General features: G+C 35.8%; 1 protein-coding gene across 4 annotated transcripts in view; it reads left to right on the top strand.

Annotated features, from left to right (window-relative positions):
* Positions 1 to 22,777, top strand: part of THOC2 (THO complex subunit 2) — a 110,159-nt gene that overhangs the window by 50,901 nt on the left and 36,481 nt on the right. For 2 of the 4 annotated variants that reach the window (XM_065556644.1, XM_065556645.1), the window contains exons 12-23: positions 1,700 to 1,895; positions 6,575 to 6,619; positions 8,684 to 8,725; positions 11,575 to 11,705; positions 11,814 to 11,915; positions 14,861 to 14,945; positions 16,046 to 16,139; positions 16,787 to 16,867; positions 17,104 to 17,200; positions 19,766 to 19,883; positions 20,068 to 20,247; positions 21,430 to 21,594. In XM_065556644.1, coding sequence (XP_065412716.1) covers positions 1,700 to 1,895; positions 6,575 to 6,619; positions 8,684 to 8,725; positions 11,575 to 11,705; positions 11,814 to 11,915; positions 14,861 to 14,945; positions 16,046 to 16,139; positions 16,787 to 16,867; positions 17,104 to 17,200; positions 19,766 to 19,883; positions 20,068 to 20,247; positions 21,430 to 21,594 — 1,336 coding nt within the window. The remainder of the gene's footprint in view (positions 1 to 1,699; positions 1,896 to 6,574; positions 6,620 to 8,683; positions 8,726 to 11,574; positions 11,706 to 11,813; positions 11,916 to 14,860; positions 14,946 to 16,045; positions 16,140 to 16,786; positions 16,868 to 17,103; positions 17,201 to 19,765; positions 19,884 to 20,067; positions 20,248 to 21,429; positions 21,595 to 22,777) is intronic. The other 2 variants (XM_024109693.3, XM_065556646.1) reach the window with 1 other exon arrangement.

Consider the following 22,777-nt stretch of genomic DNA (forward strand, 5'->3'; position numbering starts at 1 on the left):
ACCCTGCCATTCCTGCCAAATGTGGCTCCCTTGCAATGTGCATGCACCTCGGAATTTCTAGTCAGGCGATAGCAACAGCCTCCTAATGGTATCACCAGGTGGGGCCTGTCGTGTCCTGGAGGAGGTGGCTGACTTGAAGGTGCCTTTGCTCCACACTGCTCGCCAGTCCCTTAGTTGTGCCTACCTATTGCAATCCCAGGGGGATGCCCCACAGTTTGAAAACCAATGGTTTAGAATATCTATTTAAAAGTTTGGCAATACAGCAAGCTATCATATGAGATTATAGAATTGCCATCATTGGAGTTACCAAGGTTTTGCTAGGTACCTATCTATCAGATATATTTTACAACTAATCAAAGCACTACTGTCCTGATACAGGGTAATAGGCTAGATAATTCAACAGGTGCCTTCCAACCCAAATGTTTTGAGTCTGTGTATAATTTTGGTGTGGGAGAAATGTATAAGGGATCAAGTTGTTGATTTTTCCCTCTTTGTCTAATTCTATCCTCAAGTACATATATGCTACTCTCAATCAAGTTAGTATGGGTTGTACATGTGTATTTAAGGCAGAATTGATTCATGTTGGCTGTTATAAGTTGATCCAACTGCTGGGCACCATGCGCCTATAAGCCATCTGGATCTTCATTGAGTTTAATCATTATTCCTAGTTTTGCATCTACAGGGCACATTCCTGGGTTCAGACTTCTTATCTGAGCCCTTCCTTGTGCTCCTGTGTTGAGTTCATTTTTTCATGGGGATGGCTTGGTAGTTGAGAGACTGTCAGTGGCCCTAGATGGTTATCTTTGTGGTTTCTTAGAGATTGTCCTTTAACAAGATAAGATATCAAATGCTCCTGGGTAGGATAGCTGACTGGAATACATCATCATACCCTTGAGCAACGTTAGATGTGAGTTCAGCACATAACACAAAATGGATGTCCTAATCCAAAATGGAGTTCATAATTTGTTTGACATATCTCACTCTGCCACTCACAGTAAATACAGTATTTGTGTACGGTATCTTTCTGATCTTATGTTAATATGTTTAGCTGGTAAAGCAATTTTCAAGTTTTGTATATAATATTGACTTCACTGCATTTCTGTTTACTATTTTTTTAATAATTTTTTTTTAGTCTAAACTCGTTTGAGAGTCATGCAAACAATAAATGTTCATTTTTGATATAGCTCAGGTCAATACTGTTACCCAGTCCTGTTCTGATTATTAAAGCAAATCTTAAATATTGGACAGTTCAAAGGACAAGTTCAATTAAAATAAGAATATTTCACTTAATATACTTAGATTTACTTTAAAGACAATATTTATTTAATGTGGAGTGAGTTTTTTACCATATTAAAAATGAGGTTTTTATAAAATATTTTGTACCCACTGGTAGTGATCTTGCAGGTTTTATTTAATTATGTAGCAACAGAGTCCCTTTGATAAGAAGAGGATTTGGGGATGAAATCCTGATCTCATTGTAGTTAATGGCAAAACTCCCACTAACTTCAATGGGGCCAAAATTTCACCAAATCAATCCAGAAGACTCTAGTACACTGTTGTATTGAAAAAACCACTGAGAAAATAATATAGAACCATAGTAACTAAAATCAGTTAACTAATAAACTAAATGGTTTGTCCTGACTGTAAAAGTGAATAGTCCTCATGTAGAATGTGAAATTTTATACTTCTGTTTTCACAGAGTTGGAGTACCTAAAGGGGCTAAAGGGTCACCAATTTCCAATTTGCAAAATAAGAGAGCCCCAAAACAAGCAGAAAGTTTTGAAGATTTGAGGAAGGAAGTGTTCAACATGCTTTGTTATCTTGGTCCTCATCTCTCCCATGATCCCATTTTATTTGCAAAAGTGGTTCGCTTAGGAAAAGCATTTATGAAAGAGGTTGGTAAGAGAGAGCATCTTGTCTAAAGTTTTTGATGGAAACTTACTATTCCCATATGATGACAGCAAAAGATATTTTATTAAATACTTGTGATGTGTTCCACATGCTGAAACAGAAAATGTCCGAACAGTTTTTAAAAGGACAATCTCCCTTTGCTCCCATTGATCTCCTTTATTATAACTATTTTACAATGTTATCTTTTGTGTGGATAGATTTTTATGAAAAAATACTATACAAGTTCATTGAAGCTTTTGCACTGGAAAAATGTGAAGGTCTTCCTGAAGGCCATGGTGAACAATAGACCAATATAGGACCAATTTAAAAAAGTTTGTTTCTCCTCATCTGTTAGGTATCATGGAGAGTGGGGGATGTGCTTTTTCTCTCCCCTTCGGTGAAAGTTGCCAATTCAGACCCCCCATCCCAGTGGTTGGATATGTTGAAGAGCTGCTATTTTCTAGCTGGACTGCCTCCACTGCCACCATGATGCTGCCATACGGTAGCTATAGAGGCTACCTCTCATATGCTGCTGACAGGGATGGGTTTAATTCAGAGGGCTATGAAACCTTCTAATTCCCAAAGTAGCTCACTTTATTTTTAAAGTGGATCCTTTTGGGTGCTATTTTGGCCACGGACCTTACTTTTCCACAAAGTGAGTGTCAAGACTGTATAGTGATCTTTTTTTTATTTAAAAAGGACAAAGGGGAGTTTTTTTGTATTATGAACTCTCTCGGAATGTAGTCTTCAGATCAAGTCAAGGCCCCTGGGTTGTTTTTGCTTCTGTTCCAGCAGTGTTCTGTTTGATACAATACAGGTTTGGCCACTTTGCTGACCTGCCTCATCTTTCAGGTCATCAGTTCAAAACTATAAAAACAGTTGAAGCTTAAAAGTGAAAATGAATAATATTTAAAACTTGGTGTGACTTGCATCTTTGCACTCTACAATTAGTGGCTTGCCCACTCCTTTCCTCTCTTCCCCCTGCTTTTTCACTGGTTGCTGTGCTCTCTTAGGATATGTCTACACTTCATTGTAAGCTCAGGGTTCGAACTCTAACCCAGGGCTTGGACTCAGGGTCCCAGGACCCCATGGAGGTGCAGGGTCCAAGCCAGAGTCAGGCGGGGACCCAGAGTTAAAACTACATTACTTTGCAGTGTAGACACATTCCCAATGGACTTGTGCTCTGGAAATCCACCAACAGCATCCCACAATCCAACAGGCTGACTTTCTTTGTCCTTTGGACAGTCAAGTTTGGTGGATAGTCAGGTTTCCCCATACTACAGCACCAAAAAAGGGGAGTGTAGCCACTGAGGCCCCAGATTGGGACCCAGGGTTCAACAGTTCCTAACCTGGTGTTACAATTGAGTATAGATGCTCAAGCCTAGGTTAACAAACCCAGGATCTGCTAACTCAAGTTCTACTAACCCTGAGCTTACCTTGCAGTGTAGACATATCTTTATTGGCCAGATACCTTGAGTCAAATAACATCAAATGCTCGCTGACTCAAACTACAGCAAGATGAATAATCCAGTATCTTCCATTTCCAGTAGTAGTTGCAATAATATTATATAATTTTTAACTTCTCCTGCCATTCTCCCTCCTCCACTTGGATGGATGGTATTATTCCTTTACATCCTTAGCAGAACAATGAGAAAGCCCAGTGATTAAAACTGCAACTTCCCTAGCACATCTCCCGCCTACCTACTTCTGGTGTAGAAGACTGGAATTTGAATGAAAATGTGTTGCATGCCAGTGCAGAGTATTGCTATTAGACTGCCAATACTGAATTCATATAAGCCGAGGATTTTGCTTACAGGCCTTGGCATCTTATTTAGAATACACAGACTTCTTTTAATCACAAATTTAAACCTGTGACAGAGCCCTTCTGGCTTGCAAGGTACTTAAGTTGAGTAATTGGCAGTTTACTGCGTGGTGGTGGTAATTTCTGATGAGACTTGTAAGAATACCCTGGTCCTGGCTTCTCAGACATCTGAATCCATGCACTCCTTATAGGTATCAGGGGTTTGTCTTGGTGTCCTAGGTCAAAAGTTCCCCTTCTCTTATTACTGCATAATACTTTTTTTTTAGTGCAAAACTAGAGGTTTTGTAGTTAAGCGTTCAATAAATGGGAAATGAGAGAATTCCAGTTGAACATGCAACAAGAATAGTGCCCCTTTTGAATATATGCATGAGGATAATAATCAGATATTGTATTTTTAGAAATAGTTTAAAAAGTGTAATCATTTTTTATAACCTTAGAGGCACATGTACTCAGTATTACAAGATCTATAGTTCAAGTAACTGTGAGAAGCACACACACATACCATATGCTACAAATGCAGTATAGTAAAATTCTTTCTGACTTCTGATGGCAGAATCTTTGGTCACGCATAACTTTTTAAACAGTTCTGTTGATGCATGAGCTGTAAGAGAATCCATCTCTCTCTCTTGTCTGTGCTGTGCAAACAGGAGTAAAACATAATACAGTAAAAGCCATGTTATTCGGCATGTTGGGGGAATGGAGGTTGCCAGTTAGGCAAAAATTCCAGATAACTTAAGGGGCTCATGGCTGGGGTTGGAGCATGGGAGGAGGTGTGGGGCACGGGCTCTGGACGGGAGTTTGGGTGTGGGAGGGGGCTCGGGGCAGGGTGCCAGATCAGGATGGAGCTCACCTCGGACGGTTCCCTGCTGCTCCTAGGCAGAGGTGTGGCCAGGCAGGTTTGCACACTGCCCCTGCCCTGCCCCGAGCGCTGGCTCCGCAGCGCCCATTAGCTAGGGACCACCAAGGTGAGTGCCACCATTTTCCGGCACCCCGAAATGCTGGTTTCTAGAGTTTTCTGATTTATAAAGTGCCGGAAAACACAGCTTTTACTGTAAAAACTTTTTTTTACCCGCAGTTGTGCAGACAATGAAATACACGTGTAGTTGTCAGATAGTGCTGTTTTTTCAGCATCACTTTTCAGAGTAGAACTACACTTAGCAGGCATAAGGTGTGTCCTATAATAATGTCATGGTAGTGGTGCAGGCTAACAGCTGTAAAATTCAAAATTTATGTTGTTACTATAAAAATTTGCTCTGATTTTAGAACAGTCAGATCTGCATGAGTGGAGGACAGGTATTAGTCTTAACCTTTTTTTTTCTTTTTTTTTACCATGGCATTTGTGTTTTTTTTTTCATTTTCTTAATGAGTCACTGAAGCAAAAAATCATATTTAATGAACATCACATCTATTTTACTAATAACACCTTAGAATTGAGAACATTATTAAAGATCTCAGCCCACTGACCCTTTAACACACTTTACAAACTTATCTTACATAGAAGTAAGAAACCCAGACTCCGCTAAGGGCTTGTCTACACAGGGACACTCAGAAATTTATCTGAGTTAACTAAAGGTATGAATTGAAAATGGATTAGTTAAACTGCATTAAGCCCCTGTGTGTACACTCTCATTAACTAAAGTGAATTAAACTAAACTGAATTAAGGCCATTTTTATTCTGAGTGAGTGTGTCCACACCAGGATTTAATGCAGTTTAAATAATCCATTTTGTATGGCTCCAGTTCAAAATTACACTGAGATACAAGCGTGTTTAGAAGGCTATGTTCTATCCTCTCCCTTCTCCTCCCCCTTTTTCTCATTGCCTCTAGTTAGATTTTGTTGGTTCTAGCGGTCCTGTTTTAATCCCTTCCACCCAGATGGTTTCAGATTCTCTTGAGGTGGACTAGTTGAAAATGTATTTTACCCAGTTTTCTAAGATGCCAGTTGACACGGTGAGTAATAATATGGCCACCTACCTGCAAATAGGAATCAAACAAAACTGTAATGCCAGCCTCATATAAAGAGAGTTAAACTGCCATTATATTATACATATGCATAAATCTGAACAGATATTACAGTATATAAGCCTAAGAAATGTAGACAAAAAATGAAGTGAGTGCTGGTTTATTTTACCAAGCAAATATAACCTTGTAATTTCACTCTTAGCTGGATAGCATAATAAACCTGTACAGTAAATTCCCTGTAATCAGAAATTAGTCTTCTGTGCTGTAATTGAGGTGGGACCATTACAAGTTAATATAACTTCATAGTCATGATTCAGGTAAATGTCACCATTGTCCAAGACCTTTTACTGAAATGAATTTTTTTCCATGCAACTCAAAGATAAACTATCAAGTTCTCTACAGATATATATTGATATAGTATTGTGTGCTATATTGGATATAGCTATATGTGTCATGTTTAAATATTGTTCTACCATAGTCAGTGGCCTAGTATCTTTCATCTATTTTTTTCTGTTCACAATTTTTGTGACTTGTAGTTGATTTGTAAAAGTAGAATTATTGATACCTGTATTTAAGGACATTTTTTTTAATGGGAGGCTTCAACTATGAATATTGGGCTGTGGTGCCTTCTGTTAGATTGGTCTAATCATCTGAAGAGGTTGTCCTGGTTTCTGGGAAGAAGGAATGTTTGAAAAAGTAATTCACAAATGTAAGAATATACTATCATATTTGTTTATCATGTCAAAGATCCATTCTTTACTTATGTTAGACACTTCATATTATTCTATTTTGTCATTTTAGTGGAAGATTCAGTATTTGAAATATACAAATATGATAGTTTAAGATACATAAATGTTATGCTTATGACAAGGATGAGCAACATTATAGCTGTTTGCTTTAGGTTGGAACTTCGAAGAAACTGAACAGTGAGGACAGAATGGTTAAGGTAACATAGGGAAAGTTATTTTTAATGCATATTGCAATCAGCATGTTATGTCAACTGTTGAAGTTTTCCCATTCATATTTAATATACATGATTGAAATATTTATAACCACAGTGGTTTTTTAGAAACTGCCAGCTGACTAATCATACAGTAGTTGATAAACCCAGGCTTCTAATACTGCAAACATGGCTTTTGTGCTCAAACTTAACTGTAAAGTAATCTGCACTTTGTTGTTACCTTAATATACATTCAACAGGAGTGGGGCAGGATAAGAGGGACAATGAGGACTAAAAAACTTGAATAGATATTATTTCCCAAAGGGTGGCTATTAGAGGAGTTGCTGTCTGTACTTTTATAACAGGCTTGGAAATTCTGCTATTCTAGAATGTATAGTTTGAAAGCCAGATATATTTCATCTCTTTCCAACACGGCAGAAAAATATAGCGTACAGAATAGTGACTTTTTTTAACTGATAGTGGTCTTTTAGTTAATTTACATCTTTCAGCAAAAATAATATACAGTTAAGTTATTCCATTAAAATGAGCATTATTTCATATATGGATGTGGATTTCTTTGAGAAATGAATCAACTTGCTCTTCAGTGGTGGCTTTGATGTATTATTTTCAGTTTTGAAAACAAATCTGAAACATAATAATCAGATTTACATACTTAGAAGCTATTTCATTCTTTCTGCTATAGTCACTGATGGACTGATGGGTATTAGTATGGTCCTCCAGATAATTTACATATGTAATATCTAAATAAATAGAATTTTGTTTAATTTCTTGACATAATGAATCTTTGTGAACTCTGTAAAACATTGCACTCTGTCTACTATGCCAAAAACATTAAATTTATGAAGCAGTAGGACACAGCGTGTTAAGATTTAGTTTTCTGCTCTGCACTGGAACATAGGAGGTGCACTTCACACGCTTTCCAAATTAGTGTAGTCTTTGCCTTGCAAATGATAGTGTCTAAATATTGGAGGTGTATAATTTGAACTCTGTTGAGTTTTCTCCACCCTTGTAAAGTAAGATGGATGATATCAGATTTTATACAAGGCTGCCCCCTTTTTTAAACAAAAACCAACACTCACCATAGCAACAAATTAGGCTCCCCTCTCATTGGTGTGCATGCAACTCTAACATTGCTTAGAAGAACCAAATCCACCATGCACAGCCAAAAAACAACAACAACAAAGAAACCCACCTCAAGATTGTACAGCACAAATGCTTGTTTACTTCCACAGTACAGAAGCCACTTGTTGGTTCCTAAAATTATAAACAATTTTTAAATTCTTCAGATAGTTTGAAATGTGTAACCTCTAGATGACAGAGCTGAACATCTGTTATTGAAATTTTGTTGTGTGTTAGTTCCCTAGCAAAAGCTAATGTTGAAAAGGATGTATTGATTTTGGGGACTATTCCTGATGTTGACTAAATCTTCTTTTAAAAGCTTTGGGGTGAAATTTTGGCCCCATTGAAGTTAGTTGCAGTTGTGCCATTAACTTCATGGAGCTAATATTTCATCCTTGAACTTAAGCAAAATGAAATAAAAATGAATCTAGAACCCTTCAGTTAACATAAAATGCTTAAGAATAATTTAAAATGTCTGCTTTCATTTCTGGTTTAAGTAATGAAAGTATTGATACGTTGTGACATTTTCCACTACAATTTCAATTTTTTTCAAAAGAACTTTAAAATGAAAATTGTTTAAAGAAAAAATCTTAAGGTACATAATAATGAGTAGCTGAATCTTCATTTAGGCATTACAAATGTTGTGTGAAAAATATTACATTCAAAACAAATATTTGAATTGTTACTCTATATATGCAACAATGCATTTGTATATGATTAGTAGTCATATACTGTATACAGCTAAAAAGATACAGATATTAAGATGAAACTTCAGTGCTACAAATTGGGAGTATTATACCATTTGTGGGCAGTCCATTAGATATAGATTTTTCTGAAGTAACTTTGATTTGAAATTATACTTATTCAATAGTAATAGACTAACTTAACAGTCTCATAATTCTACAATTAATATGAATGTCTTTTTTGTAGTTTCAATCTGATGGAAATAAACAAGAGGATAAAGAGAAAATGGTGAGTTTTGGTCCTGGAAATTACTATAATATTTCTTTTACAAATAACCTCTTTTCATTCACTAGTAATGTCATACAATTTTATATGAAAAACTTCCTAATGTTTGTGCCTATGCAGTGCTTTTATTTTTTAAAACATCTTTAAAAAAAAAAAAAAAAAAAAGGCAAGTGAAAACTTCACATAGTTGCAACCCACTCTTCTTTCTTGTCAGAAGATAGTCTACTTGCTTGTTCAAGGATCTCAGCTTCTCAGGAGTATGTTTGATTCTGCTCTTTCTGGTCTGCAAGAAGAAATCTCATATCTAATTATGAATTATAATTAGACAAAATATTTACTGTCAACAAACTTTTTCCTCTCTGTATAAACTGTGTTTTATTGTAGGATGAAAATTGGCTTAGAGTTACAGTGGTCTTGGGATTTTTATGGCTCACTTATGTCAGAACAGTCATACTTTTTTTTTTTTTTCTTATAAGCTATAAATCTGTGGTTGTCTTCACCAAATTTGAACAATGGATTCGTCTCCTTATTGGCTGCTTCCTGCTTATAAACGATCATGAAAAAGATCTTGTCTTCCTCCAATTGGCTCTCTTCCTTCCAGTTTCTGCATATTCAGTCTGATATGCTTCCTGCTGGGCTGCTCTTATTTTATAGTAATGGTCTATTGACTATCAGCGGGGTAGCTGTGTTAGTCTGAATCTGTAAAAAGCAACAGAGGGTCCTGTGGCACCTTTAAGACTAACAGAAGTATTGGGAGCATAAGCTTTCGTGGGCAAGAACCTCACTTCTTCTGCCAAGGCATCTGAAGAAGTGAGGTTCTTACCCACGAAAGCTTATGCTCCCAATACTTCTGCCAAGGCATCTGAAGAAGTGAGGTTCTTACCCACGAAAGCTTATGCTCCCAATACTTCTGTTACTCTTAAAGGTGCCACAGGACGGTCTATTGACTGTATTCTGTAGCTTGCTGATTTTATCTGGGAAAAGTGTAGGAAGATCAAGGAAAACGGTAAAAACAGTAATTAGAGCAGAAATTGTGGAGATATTTTATAGTTAGATGGCTAGTTACTATTAAAGTATAATCAGCTAATCCCAGGAAATTAATTTGCCACTTGACTCAGTGATACTCCTGTGAGATCCAGTTTCTCAGCAAGCATAAGAATTCACCTGTAAAAGGTCTGTTATTGAAGCAGTTCAGTTTCCTACAGCATCCTATTTCTCCCGTATTTCACATACCACAGTTTTGTGACTTTCTGAGGTATCAGAACAGGAAAATGTTTGCAGAGTGCTGCCCAAAAGTGTTGGGAAAAACCTGTGTTTCTGGTAATTGTATAGTTTGGTCAAAGTAGTTTTAGATTTTCCTGAGGCACTCAGCTTATATTAACAGTTGTATTGTAGCATTTTAAGTTAGGCCCTTTGCTTAAAGATACAGTTCACATTAAAAATAGTAGTTTTATGAGACGGTTGTACCACTGTTGCTACATGCAATGCCCAAGATTACCATAACTAGGTTCGGAAAGATTAGATTTTTATCAGTAAATATCAGTGAACGTCTATTTCACTGTATATGTACAAACCAAAGAAAAATATTTCTATTGATGATAATCACAATTTACAGATAGACAAAGTAAGAAAACTGCTGCTTGAGAATTTATTAGAATTTAAGGATGTTTACTTTCTATCTTCTGATATGTGATGTTGATCATTTGTGTTTTGATGGTTATAAAGCTTTAATTTTTTGACTCTCGACATCTACTGTCGTTAAATTGTCTGACCTCTTTATTAACTTAATTCCCCCCATAATTTTCTGTAACTAAAAATTTAAATTGATAAAAATTGAAAAAATGCTTAAAAATAAAAAATTATCAATTGAAATAAGTAAACAAAAATCTAGTTCTGCCAAGCCTAACCATAACTAATAGAAATAGAGAAAATACTTTTATATTTTTAATTATTATTATTATTATTTTTTTGCTAAATCCCTGTTCGTATGGGTATTAACCACAGTAAAAGGGAAAATAATTTTTTTTTAATTTATTTTTTAAAAAAGATGGAAATGTGATTGTGAAAGTACAAATTGGCAGGGAGGTTTCAGGAGCAGGTGTAATAACTGAAAATATTCACATTTTGAAAATTGACGAGATTTCAAATGGCAAGTTGTCCATAAAGACAGTCATAATGTAGTATAGGACACCTTTCTATTGGTTTAAAAATTACTTTTTAAAACAATTGTAAAAATTACTCTCTCATACCACTTGATATCAAAATAAAAAAGTGACTTATCGCATTAGTAGGAATTTTATCAATTTGTTGTTTTGGAATTATGAATGTAAACCATTGACTTTTTCTACCACATCCCTCAACACTATATGGCTAATTCATTTAGAACAAGTATCAGAGGGGTAGCCGTGTTAGTCTGAATCTGTAAAAAGCAACAGAGGGTCCTGTGGCACCTTTGAGACTAACAGAAGTACTGGGAGCATAAGCTTTCGTGGGTAAGAACCTCACTTCTTCAGATGCAAGACATCTTTCATCTGAAGAAGTGAGGTTCTTACCCACGAAAGCTTATGCTCCCAGTACTTCTGTTAGTCTCAAAGGTGCCACAGGACCCTCTGTTGCTCATTTAGAACAGTGGTTATGAGTATCTAACAAAATATTTCTGCTTAAAACCAGATTTTGTAATGTAGATGTTTTTCCATATAAATAGGAAGCCACAGGTATATCATGGGGCATAAACCTTAAAGACATTTTATTAGTTAATCAAGATAAATAACTTCACATTGACAGTAACTTTTTTGAACTTGTCTCATACTTATAGGTTATTTTGTGCTATGTTTTTTTGTGTTTTATCTCAGGAGATTTTGTTTAGCTGTTTGTTAAATATTACCGACCAAGTTTTGCTCCCATCTCTTACTTTAATGGACTGCAATGCGTGCATGTCCGAGGAACTCTGGGGAATGTTCAAAACTTTTCCATACCAGTATCGGTGAGTAGCATAGAATAAATTTTTATTTCACATATGGCAAGTCATTTTTTTTAAATTTTCAGATTGAATGATGCTCCTTTTTCTTTCTCCCATTCTTATCATTCCAAGCTATCGTCTCTATGGACAATGGAAGAATGAAACATACAACAGTCACCCACTTCTAGTGAAAGTTAAAGCTCAAACTATCGACAGAGCCAAATATATCATGAAGTAAGTTATGCTGGATTTCATATTTTGCAGTTAAAAGTTAATGAGATTTTAGAAGTAACTTTCAGCTGTTTCATGTAGGTGTCACAGTGAATCCTGCCAGCATTAATACTTGACAAAGATGATTCCTATTTACAGAGTACTTGAGTCATTAAATGCCTTATGAACAGGGAGTCTCTTAAAATGAATGTTTTGTAATTCACTGAAACTTCAATGAATAAATAATGTCAGACTGATTGTTTTGTCAAATTAATGTTCAGCAAAGGTTTTTTTTTCATTTTTGTCAAGACTAATGCCAAGTGAAATGAACTTATATTAATATCTTCTATGGGACATTTCTTGCGCGGAATCACTTTAAGAGCTCTCTGTCTTCTGCAAGATTTTTCTTTAGAAACAATGCATTGTAATGCAGGCTATCTTGATTGCTGGGAGGATCTCCTAGAATCTCCCAAATCCTTCCCTGTAGACAGCTGTACTTCATAATTGCCATTCTGTGGGTTTTCCTTCTTGTGTGGTGTATTTTCTCCCAAGCCAAACTCAAATGGTGATGTTTGTCATCCACACACATGGAGTTAATTTTAAGTTGAAAAATTATATGTGGTTGAAACTTACACTATGTGCATTTGGAGTCCCTCTTTGCAACTCTATCTACTATGTCAGGGATTCATGTTAAATCCTTTTGTTGTTGCATGTGTGAACTGAACCCATGTGGTTTTACCCATGCTATGGTAACGTGGTTATCATGTGATTAGTTTTCCCACAGGCAAGACAAAATCACTTCATAGATTCATAAATTTTTGATTTGCAGATTTTAAGGCCAGAAGGAACCATTATGATCAACTAGTCAGCTCTCCTGTGTAACCCAGGCCATAGTCCCTCACCATTTTCCTCCCACACAGTAGATTTGGATGGTTCCTTAACATTGTTACCATATAAGAAAAAGTAGGAAGTATTACATATTTATAACCATGTTAATACTGATCATGTGCTCTCACTGGCTACCAGATATCACTGTGTTTCTGCAGAAATACCCATGAACATGCACTTATCCCACATACAGAAGAAACATGTTGTTTTTGTGATCAAGTGCTTTAGTATACAACTTAATAACAAAATTTTTCAAGTGACAGTGAGGAAGTCAAAACATGAGTGTGAGGAGGAACCAAAAAATACAAACATTAAAATATGTGTATATACAGTGCTAAAGTATCCCAATCTGCTTTTGCCAATTTAACTCAATGCAGACTGGCACTGCTTTCAAAGCAGCCATTGGGGTGAAACAAGGCAAACTGTTCAGTTTTGCACAGCAGTTTTGATAGAGAAGTGAGGAATACTGTATACATTATTGACATTGCTGTTGGCAATGCACTCAGTACATTCTGTTTATCTTTATCTTTATTTATGTGGCCTCCCATTACCATATTATCTCAGCACCTCACAATCATCAGTGTATTTATCCTCACAACATCCCTTTGATGTTTGGAAGTACTATTATCCCATTTTATTGATGGGGAACTGAGGCACAGAGATCAAGTGACTTGCCCAAGGTCACATGGGAAGTCTGTGGTAAAGCAGGGAATTGAATACAGTCTCCCAACTCACAGACTAGCGCACTAACCACTGGACAGTTGGCACTATGTTTTCATACATATTTTAGAATAATTAGAAGGTACACTTCAAATTATGATAAACTCTAAACTCAGTATATTAGATATTGAAGTTTAAATACAGTTTAATCAAGTATACATTATATTCATATGTTAGGTTATGAAATACATCAAGAAGAATAACAAGGCATTTTTAGCCAATACTGTATAACTAACTGAATTCAGGCTTACTGGTAGCATTAATCCTAAGGAAACCACATTTTTTTTCAATGCACTGTTGATAGAAAAATTGAGTGTTTTTCCTCCTTAAATAACTTCAACTGTTCACTTGAAATTTCACATAGTCATACTTTATTTTGATTATACCCTTAATGATAAATGTTTTCGATAAAGGCAGTTTTGAAGAGAACAAAATAAATCATTTCAAAACACAGCAAGAAATATTAGCATTAAATACCTATTCTTTTCTTTAGGGCAGTTTGAATTAACTCAGTTCTGCTGCTGATTTGGCTTTCAAAGCAGTGAAGTTCTTGAGAAATTACTAGAGACTGCAATGCTGCAGTAATGTAGTGTTATGATCCTTGAAGCAGAAATGACACCAATACATGTGTAAAATTGCTGAAGTACCACCCTTCTCCTTTTATATTTCTATGAAAAGATTACTTAGTCTTACATTTCAGTATTAAGCTTGCAGCTTCATTATCAAATATTCTGAAAGTGAAAAATTCTGAAATCCCAACGTTTCTTCTGTTAACTGAGGATAATAAAATTAATTAATTATTTAACTGACAGTTAATTAGGTATTTAAAAAAAATTAGATTTACAGGAATGAGGATAGCACAAGTTAATTTTTTCTAAATATAAGAGCTCTGTGCTTGTGGAAGATATCAGTGCGATTGGTATTTTATCTATGGGGCAGATACAAGTCTTTGGCAGTGGGGGGACGTTTACATTGTCCTGTGGCCCGTACACAGTAGGGACTAAGGGTATTTTAGTCCCTAGCCCTTTTGCCTAGTCTACTTAGAAGTACATCAGTTAGTGCCGGTTGTCCACTAGACACTGTGTTGAGATTGCCAGCTCTGATGTATAGGCAATGGAATAGTGTCTAGATTTTTGCAATTTATGCTAGACTCAGATTGGAAGCCTATAGATGAATTTCCATTACCAATATTCTGAGCATTTTTGTCAACTATTTCCTCTCCAAAAAAAAAAAAAGGATTCAGGCTATCTAATTGGTAAAGGTGTGCTTAGGAATAAGATGTACATTTGTGAGAGAGAATAATAAAATTACTAACATCCTGTGAAGGAGTTAATTGACATAAAGTATCTCTTCTTTTACAGGCGTCTAACTAAGGAAAATGTGAAGCCTTCTGGAAGACAAATTGGGAAGCTAAGCCATAGCAATCCAACAATTTTATTTGATTATGTATGTGATGTGATATGAATATGTTTATGTATGTATGTGTGGACCTAATCTGTCCTTTCCTTTCTAATGTGAACAGTCCCATTTTAAGTCATTGAGGCTCGTGTGAGGAAGTGTTACAGAATGAACCCTAGGCATATATATTTAAGGGGAGGATGGATTGCATATTTTGTGCATGTATTTTAGTAAATTGGAGAAAAGTGCTAATTCTATTATTCTTGATTTATGATAGGTTTTAAAAACATGGTAATTCAGTAGAAATGTAAAAATATACACTGAGATTTGCAAAAGTGACTAATAATTTTGGGTAGACAAATTGAGAGAGGCCCAATTTTCAATAAGTCCTGATCACTTACCCTCTGAAAGTCAGATCCCTATAACGTGTCATGTGTAGGGCACTCAAAAATTGAGGTGCTCAATCACTACCGGTAGTCACTTTTTAAAATGTATATCATTGTGCTACTTCAGCTTAATAACAGTAACCGTGTGATTTCAATCAACTATTGCATCTTTTTTTTACTTGTTCATTTTGGTTTCTATTTTAATTTCTTGTAGTAAAATCTTAAGTGGTTGAAAACAAGAAGTAAAGCAAACAAAACCCCTTTTCATTTTTCCTCTTTGTTAGCTTTCAGTATGACAATCAGTGGCAGCAATTCTTATTAATGATGTTTAGTTTTTTTGAGGATGGAGTGTTATTTATTTGTATTAACATTTAGGAAAATATATATACAAGAGCAGAAACTTTTTTGGGATTATGTTTTCTGTTGGTCTGAAAGCTAATACTATCACTCCTTTTAAAGAAATTGCTAATATGGAAATATTTTTAAATGATCAGTTGCACTACTGTTTTTTGTGTGTGTGTGTGCGTGCGCGCGCCACAGAAATCAAATGAGATTACCTTTTGCTACAGAAGCAACTGAATCATTTTGTTGAAATGGGTTTTCTTTGATTCATGTTTTTAAAACATAGGTATAAATGTTAACCATACTAGCCTATTTACGATAGTAGGTAATGATCTAGGAATTTCTAGGTTTACGTGAGATGAAGGGAATGTTCTAGTTTGGCTGACTAAATCTTATCTATTTCATTTTTGTTGTTTTCAGATTTTGTCACAAATACAAAAGTATGATAATTTAATTACACCAGTTGTTGATTCATTGAAATACCTCACTTCACTGAACTACGACGTCTTGGCATGTATCCTTTATGTGTAATATACATGTGCTAATTGTATGCCTTGTATCTTAATCCTTGATTGCCCATCTGCCCATCACTAGGTGTTGTTTCATGTTGTAGCTGTACTTTGCTATCCACCTTTCTGTTAGGTCTCAAGGTCTTGCTGTGGTAGCTCCTAGGCTGGGGAACTAGCCTTTTCCACTTTCCAGCCTTTCCCGCTTCCTGACACTGTATGAAAATGCTCCTTTTTACTATTTTAATTAACATCTGCCCTTGTAGGATTCCCATGCTTCCTAAATGATGAGGTGGTAATTGTTTTTTTTGGAAGGTTGGTTTTATTGTGTCTTTATAATCTTATGTGGTTATTTTTCAGCTGTAATTGTCTTCAGCGACCCTAATCTCTTAGTATATATCATGTTTTAGGATGATGCTTTCTAACTATTCAGGTATAGTGTTTGCATATTAGAATTTTTGCAGTTGAAGGGACAGTTGTACGTGGCTGATGGCAACTCAAATAGAGATAACTTATTTACCTTATAGGGATATCTTTGGTTTAAATAATAATTGTAAAGCAATTTAAAGATGTACAGTATTATTGTTAATCATTATTATTAATGCTTATTTCAAAGTTACTGGGGAAAAATGTATATTCTTTAACTTTGTAAAAGACTGCATCATTGAAGCTCTGGCAAATCCCGAGAAGGAGAGAATGAAACATGATGACACTACAATTTCTAGCTGGCTGCAGAGTTAGTATTTTTGTTTTATTTAATAAATTAGTGTTTCAGGTATTTATCACAGCTGTTACTTTATCAATTTATTTTTCAAAGGAAAAATCAATATGGGAAGTAAAAGCAATAGAAAATATTAAGTGGGAGTGTTAGCAATGCATAGCTGAATAAATGCAGAGGGTAGTAATCTTATGTTGAAATAGATGATGCATAACTTTCAGTCACAGCTATTTCTCCCTCTCCATCTACTTTAGGTCTAGCTAGCTTTTGTGGTGCAGTTTTCCGAAAATATCCGATTGAACTTGCTGGTCTACTGCAGTATGTAGCAAACCAACTAAAGGCTGGAAAAAGGCAAGTCTGACCTATTTAATTTGTATAACACCCTCTGTTTTAAAATTTACTCCTTGTTTGACAACTGCCTTTTGCTGATGCAAAAGTGCTGGTAATAGTAAAGCTATACTTGAATACCCGTCAGAAAGTTAGAGAGCTTAAAGTACCAGGGAAAGAGAACATATAGCTGTAATATTTTCCTTTAGTATGTATGATTATGGCATGTTCTTTTGAGTCAGTGTTTGTCGTCTTTCATGCACTGCAGTACTAGAACCTCTGGTTGAGCCTGAATCACTGGATATACAAGTATACTTAATTTAGAAAAATGTATCTACAACTATTAGTATTCAAGAAAGGTAATCCTTATAGTTTCTCTTATTGTTGTTCCCAATATCTTGTCTGCAAAAATGTCTTTAAAATTTCATTTTTTTTATGTTGAATATTTAAATAATGTAATATATGTAATGACTATACAGTTACTTGCTGTCCAGTTGCTCTTTGGATCTCCAGCTTGTCAGCACTGCTGGTATCCTTTCTTCGAAAGTTTCAGTTGTAAACAAACTTTACAGCCTGAATCCTTTTTTCTTTCCCCTTCCACTGCTTAGTGCACCTTGTTTCTTTTCCTGTTTTTTATTGTTTAATGGGTAGTTTTGTCATATTTGGTAAGTATGGATTTATAATATATTCCTGTATTATGAACTCTTTTTTTCTTAAAATTTGGTGAAAGATAATTTATGAATGCTAATAGTGAGCTACTAATTTATTTGAAATAGTTAAGATCTTGCATTTTTGGTTAAAAAGAGAAAAGAAAACACAATCCCTGCACCAGCAGTAAAATAGGGGCACTTCAGCACATAGTTTTAGGGCTCGGGGAGTTGAAAAATGCAGTCTCTTCCTTCCCCTCAACACAGACAACCTTGTTTCACATGTGCGTATCAATTCCCACCTTATTATGTACTCTGGTAATGGTACAGTCACCACTTAACTACAGAAAGTAAGGTAAATAACTTTTCCCATCCTACCTCAATATTGTGCAGATATCTTATAAATGCTGTTAACTTATTAAATAAGTATTAAATAACTTAACATACAATGCAGTATTTGGGGATGGTGAAAGAAAACTAGACTTCCCTATTTTAGAAAGGTTTAGGGTGTTCATATTACTATTTGTGGACTTTCATTAAAAAATATAGTAACTACATGACAGATAGTAATAGTCCAAGTGGTGTAGTGGATAGAGCATGAGATTGGGATCCAGGAGGCCTGGGTTCTAAGTCTGGCTCTGCCAGTGGCCTCCTGGGTGACCTCAGGTAAGTCACTTTCCTGCTCTGTGCCTCAGTTTCCCCATCTGTAAAACGGAGATAGTGAACATTATCACCTAAAACTAAGGTCTCTATCCACTCACTCTCTTCCATAACTTAGCCAGGGTAGGCAGGGATGGTGTCCCTAGCCTCTGTTTGCCAGAAGCTGGGAATGGGCAACGGGATGGATCACTTGATGATTACCTGTTCTGTTCATTCCCTCTGGGGCACCTGGCATTGGCCACTGTTGGAAGACAGGATGCTGGGCTAGAAGGACCTTTGGTCTGCCCCAGTATGGCTGTTCTTATGTAGGACATTTTCTTGGTTACTGAAATCAACAGCAAAACAAATTTGATAACTAGAATGAATTTCTGACCTCGATGGTTATGGAGAAATTTGAATGGATGGTACTAGACATTTGGAACAAGCCTGCAATAAGAATTCCTACTGGCTGCAGTTTATTTTAAATTCTGTAGCCAGAAATGTTTTGTGATGTTTTAGATGTTAGAATTTTGAGTGAGAAATTATGGTAAAAGAGCTTTATAAACAGTTGTATATGTTTAGTTGTTTAGTAAAAGGCAGAGATGTGATCTGTCATTATAATTTGCTGCCCTTTCTTTTGAGTTGAACATATCAAGCAGAGTTAGATATTTCTTGAGGAGGTGGCCATTGTGGCTTTTCATATCTTCTGCACTTTACAAGTCAGACACATGTTTAATAGGTCAAAGTGAGATCGCTACATTCACTTTAGGTTTCTGTCATTATACTCTCACTGTGTACACTGAATCTTCTTTAAAAATAATTATTTAATTAAAAGCAATTATCTGAGGATTTCTCATTAATAGTTTTTTTTTAAATCTGTTTTGGTTGATATATACATGAAATGCATGTAAAGATAAGAAATACAAAGGAAACAGCTGTAGTTTTTTGTAATTAATTTGTTGGTATTGTAAATAAATGGCACTGTACCTGTTACTGTTTGCAAGATTGGATCCCAATATTTCTCTCCTGCAGAACCCTGTGGCCCTGGTCTTGGTCCATTGGAGGCATATCACTTTTACTACTACCTGCAAATTTCAAAAACAGTTTTTCTTTCAGCATTTAGCAGTGTTCCTGAACTTTAATTACCTTGTGAAAAGGAATGTTGTGTTTGTGTTTTGGTCTTGTTTCACTACAGCAATTTTAACACACAGTGGTTTTATTTTGTATTAGCCTATTGTAAGTAACCATTTCTGTTGCTCATAGTATTTCATTTTTATGTAGTTTTTATTTTTCTTCCATGCAGCTTTGACTTGCTCATTTTAAAAGAGGTGGTACAAAAAATGGCTGGAATAGAAATAACAGAAGAGATGACAATGGAGCAGCTAGAAGCCATGACTGGTGGAGAACAGCTAAAAGCTGAGGTGGGAGTGCAGATTAATTTACTGGTTTTATTGAAGTTCAAGAAATTGGGCAAATGTTGATGGATTACTTATACTGTCATAAGCTGATACTGTATCTATTTACTATTTGTCTATTTTCTATAATAAAGTGATATTTCTTAAATTGGAATACCTTAACTTCTGGTTTTCTTGTCTTTCTGGACAGGGTGGATATTTTGGCCAGATCAGAAACACTAAAAAATCTTCTCAGAGATTAAAAGATGCATTGCTTGACCATGATCTGGCCCTTCCACTGTGCCTGCTCATGGCTCAGCAGCGAAATGGTGTGATCTTTCAGGAGGGAGGGGAGAAACATTTGAAGCTGGTGGGGAAGCTGTACGATCAGGCAAGTGGAAACAATTACATGTTTACATTTTAAAATAAAAAGGTATTTAATTCTTCAGTTAAGTTTAGCCTGCTTATTCGATATAAATACTGCATGGCACAATTTTTACTGTCAAAATAGGGTTAGGCCAGGTTACCCTGTTTATCTGATCTGGTTCTCAAGAAATTTAATTTTAAGGGCTTTTTAAACATCATCTTGCTTTATCTTCACAAAGCCTTCCTGTTTCTGATTTTTAGAAGTCAGTGGTATCTTACCTGTCATTCAGTATTTCTCATTTTGGGCCTCTGTGCTGACAAGTGCAAGTGGCACTAAATTAATTTAGAATCTGTATTGGAACCTCTCAGGTTAGATTTTTCCTTTTTTTTCCTGTGACCTCATTAAAGTATCTTAAATGGAGCTTTTGTCCGTGGGTAAGCAAGACCTTCTGTTGGCCCTGGGCTCAGCTACAACAGGCAGTGCACAAAAATAATCAAGTTCTGTAGGCCTGCTCTTTCTGTGGGCCATCCTCAATGCTGGATCTCCATGCAATATTGTATTTTCAACAAAGAGCACCGGAGGTTTCAAAAAAATGTATCATGATATAAAATGTCATGGTTCTATGTGAAACTTAGACTTTGATTTGCTCTGGTGTCTTTCTTTCTTTCTTTCTTTCTTTCTTTCTTTCTTTCTTTCTTTCTTTCTTTCTTTCTTTCTTTCTTTCTTATATTTGAAATGTCTGTGCTGACATGACAGCAAAAGGAAAAGACAAAAAAATTATTGAAATAAGTTAAAATCTTAACTGAGTTATAATTTGCAAATTATTTTAAAATATTCTCCTAATTTTAGCAGTTTTTCTAAAATCCTCAAGGGCCACAATAAAAGGTTCAGAAACATGTAGAAAGCAGAATGTTGACTCTTAATTGGGCAGAATACTTTTAGAATGGAATACACTTTTGTGACGAATATATTTAGTTGCAGAACATGGGGCTGGATTAGTTTTCATAAATGGCATGTAGTATGGAAAGAATTAGCATATTATGTTTTTAGCTGTAGTTTAAAGTGTACCTTTCAGGAAAGTGACTAGTGGCTTGTTACCTATATATGTATTTGCCTTAAAAAGATTGATATTTGTTAAACCTGCCTAGTTTTTCCCCCACAAAAACTCGTAAATTTTCCTCTAATTCTTTCTCTGTTTCAATTCAGTGCCATGATACTCTGGTACAGTTTGGTGGATTTTTAGCATCCAATCTAAGCACAGAGGATTACATTAAGCGAGTGCCTTCTATTGACGTTCTCTGTAATGAGTTTCACACACCCCATGATGCTGCATTTTTCCTCTCCAGGCCTATGTATGCACATCATATTTCAGTAAGTAAAAGCATTCTTTTTGTCTACTCTTTAGTGTTACCAGTTATCACTGAACTCCAGCTACATTTTGTACATCTCTGTTATGTTCTCACTGACAATTGCGTGTAATTTGGGAGCTACAGTTTGCCTGTAGAGTTGGGAAGGAATCTTTATTTAGAGGTCATGAGACCTGGGTTCTGTGTCCATTTCTGCCACAAACATTTCTTTGTAACCTTGGACAAGTCACTTAACCTCTCTGTGCCTCAGCATTCCCAACTGTAAAAACACAACTATGAACCACCAAATACCTCTGTGCAGTGGAAGTGCATGATAGTGGTGTGGGTAGCTATGCTTATACTTAAGTTTGCCCAGCACTTTCCATTGCAAGATCCTGTTCTTAGTTGCTTATAATTTGCCAAACTTAAACAATTAAGGATGAGGTTATCTATGCCAGGAGTCGGCCTAAACCTGTTTTTTTTTTTTTTTCTGAAGATTTCCGCTAAAATGATTTTCTGAGAATGACAATAGGGAATATGTTTTTCACATGTTAAAGAAATTCTTAGAGCTGTTTTGTAAAGAAGCTCTTGTGCTTGCATGCTGTGGAGCCAGGGAGTTTTTGCAAGGGAGTCATCCTCCGGTCACAGATGTGCCTTTGGCGTACCTGTGAAAATTTACTTACGCTTGGTTGAGTATGAGACTCTTAAAAAACTACAGTTTGCACATATTGAATAGAGACTTGATAGAGTTTGGCAGCTAAATTTGCTGAAGAGTCCATCTGCGCTGAGTATACTCCACCCCTTCATAGCTCCTACATGCTGACTACATTGCACATGTTTCATCCCTGGGCTGCAGGGATTGAGCAGGACTTTCCCTGCAATTGCTCCTCCCAGATACCAGCATACAGGAACTGAGAGCAGGGAGATTCCATATGGAAATAAATGGGTCAGAGAGTTCTTCATCAGAGAAGATGGCAGCCTTGATGGTGCACAATCAGAGCCATTCACCACATTCACTCATTCACGGGCATTTCTTTAATGTTTGGTTATATATATATATAAAAATATATATAAAAAATATTGGGATGGGGGAGGGCGTAAATCTATATCTATACATTTGATAGAGTTTTCCTTTGAATGGTAAATGACATTGAGTAGGAAACAATGATTAGATATGTAAAAACAATGCAAATCACAAATATTTTTCT

Source organism: Chrysemys picta, chromosome 9 (genome assembly GCF_011386835.1).
Source record: "Chrysemys picta bellii isolate R12L10 chromosome 9, ASM1138683v2, whole genome shotgun sequence".
Taxonomy (NCBI): Eukaryota; Metazoa; Chordata; order Testudines; family Emydidae; genus Chrysemys; species Chrysemys picta.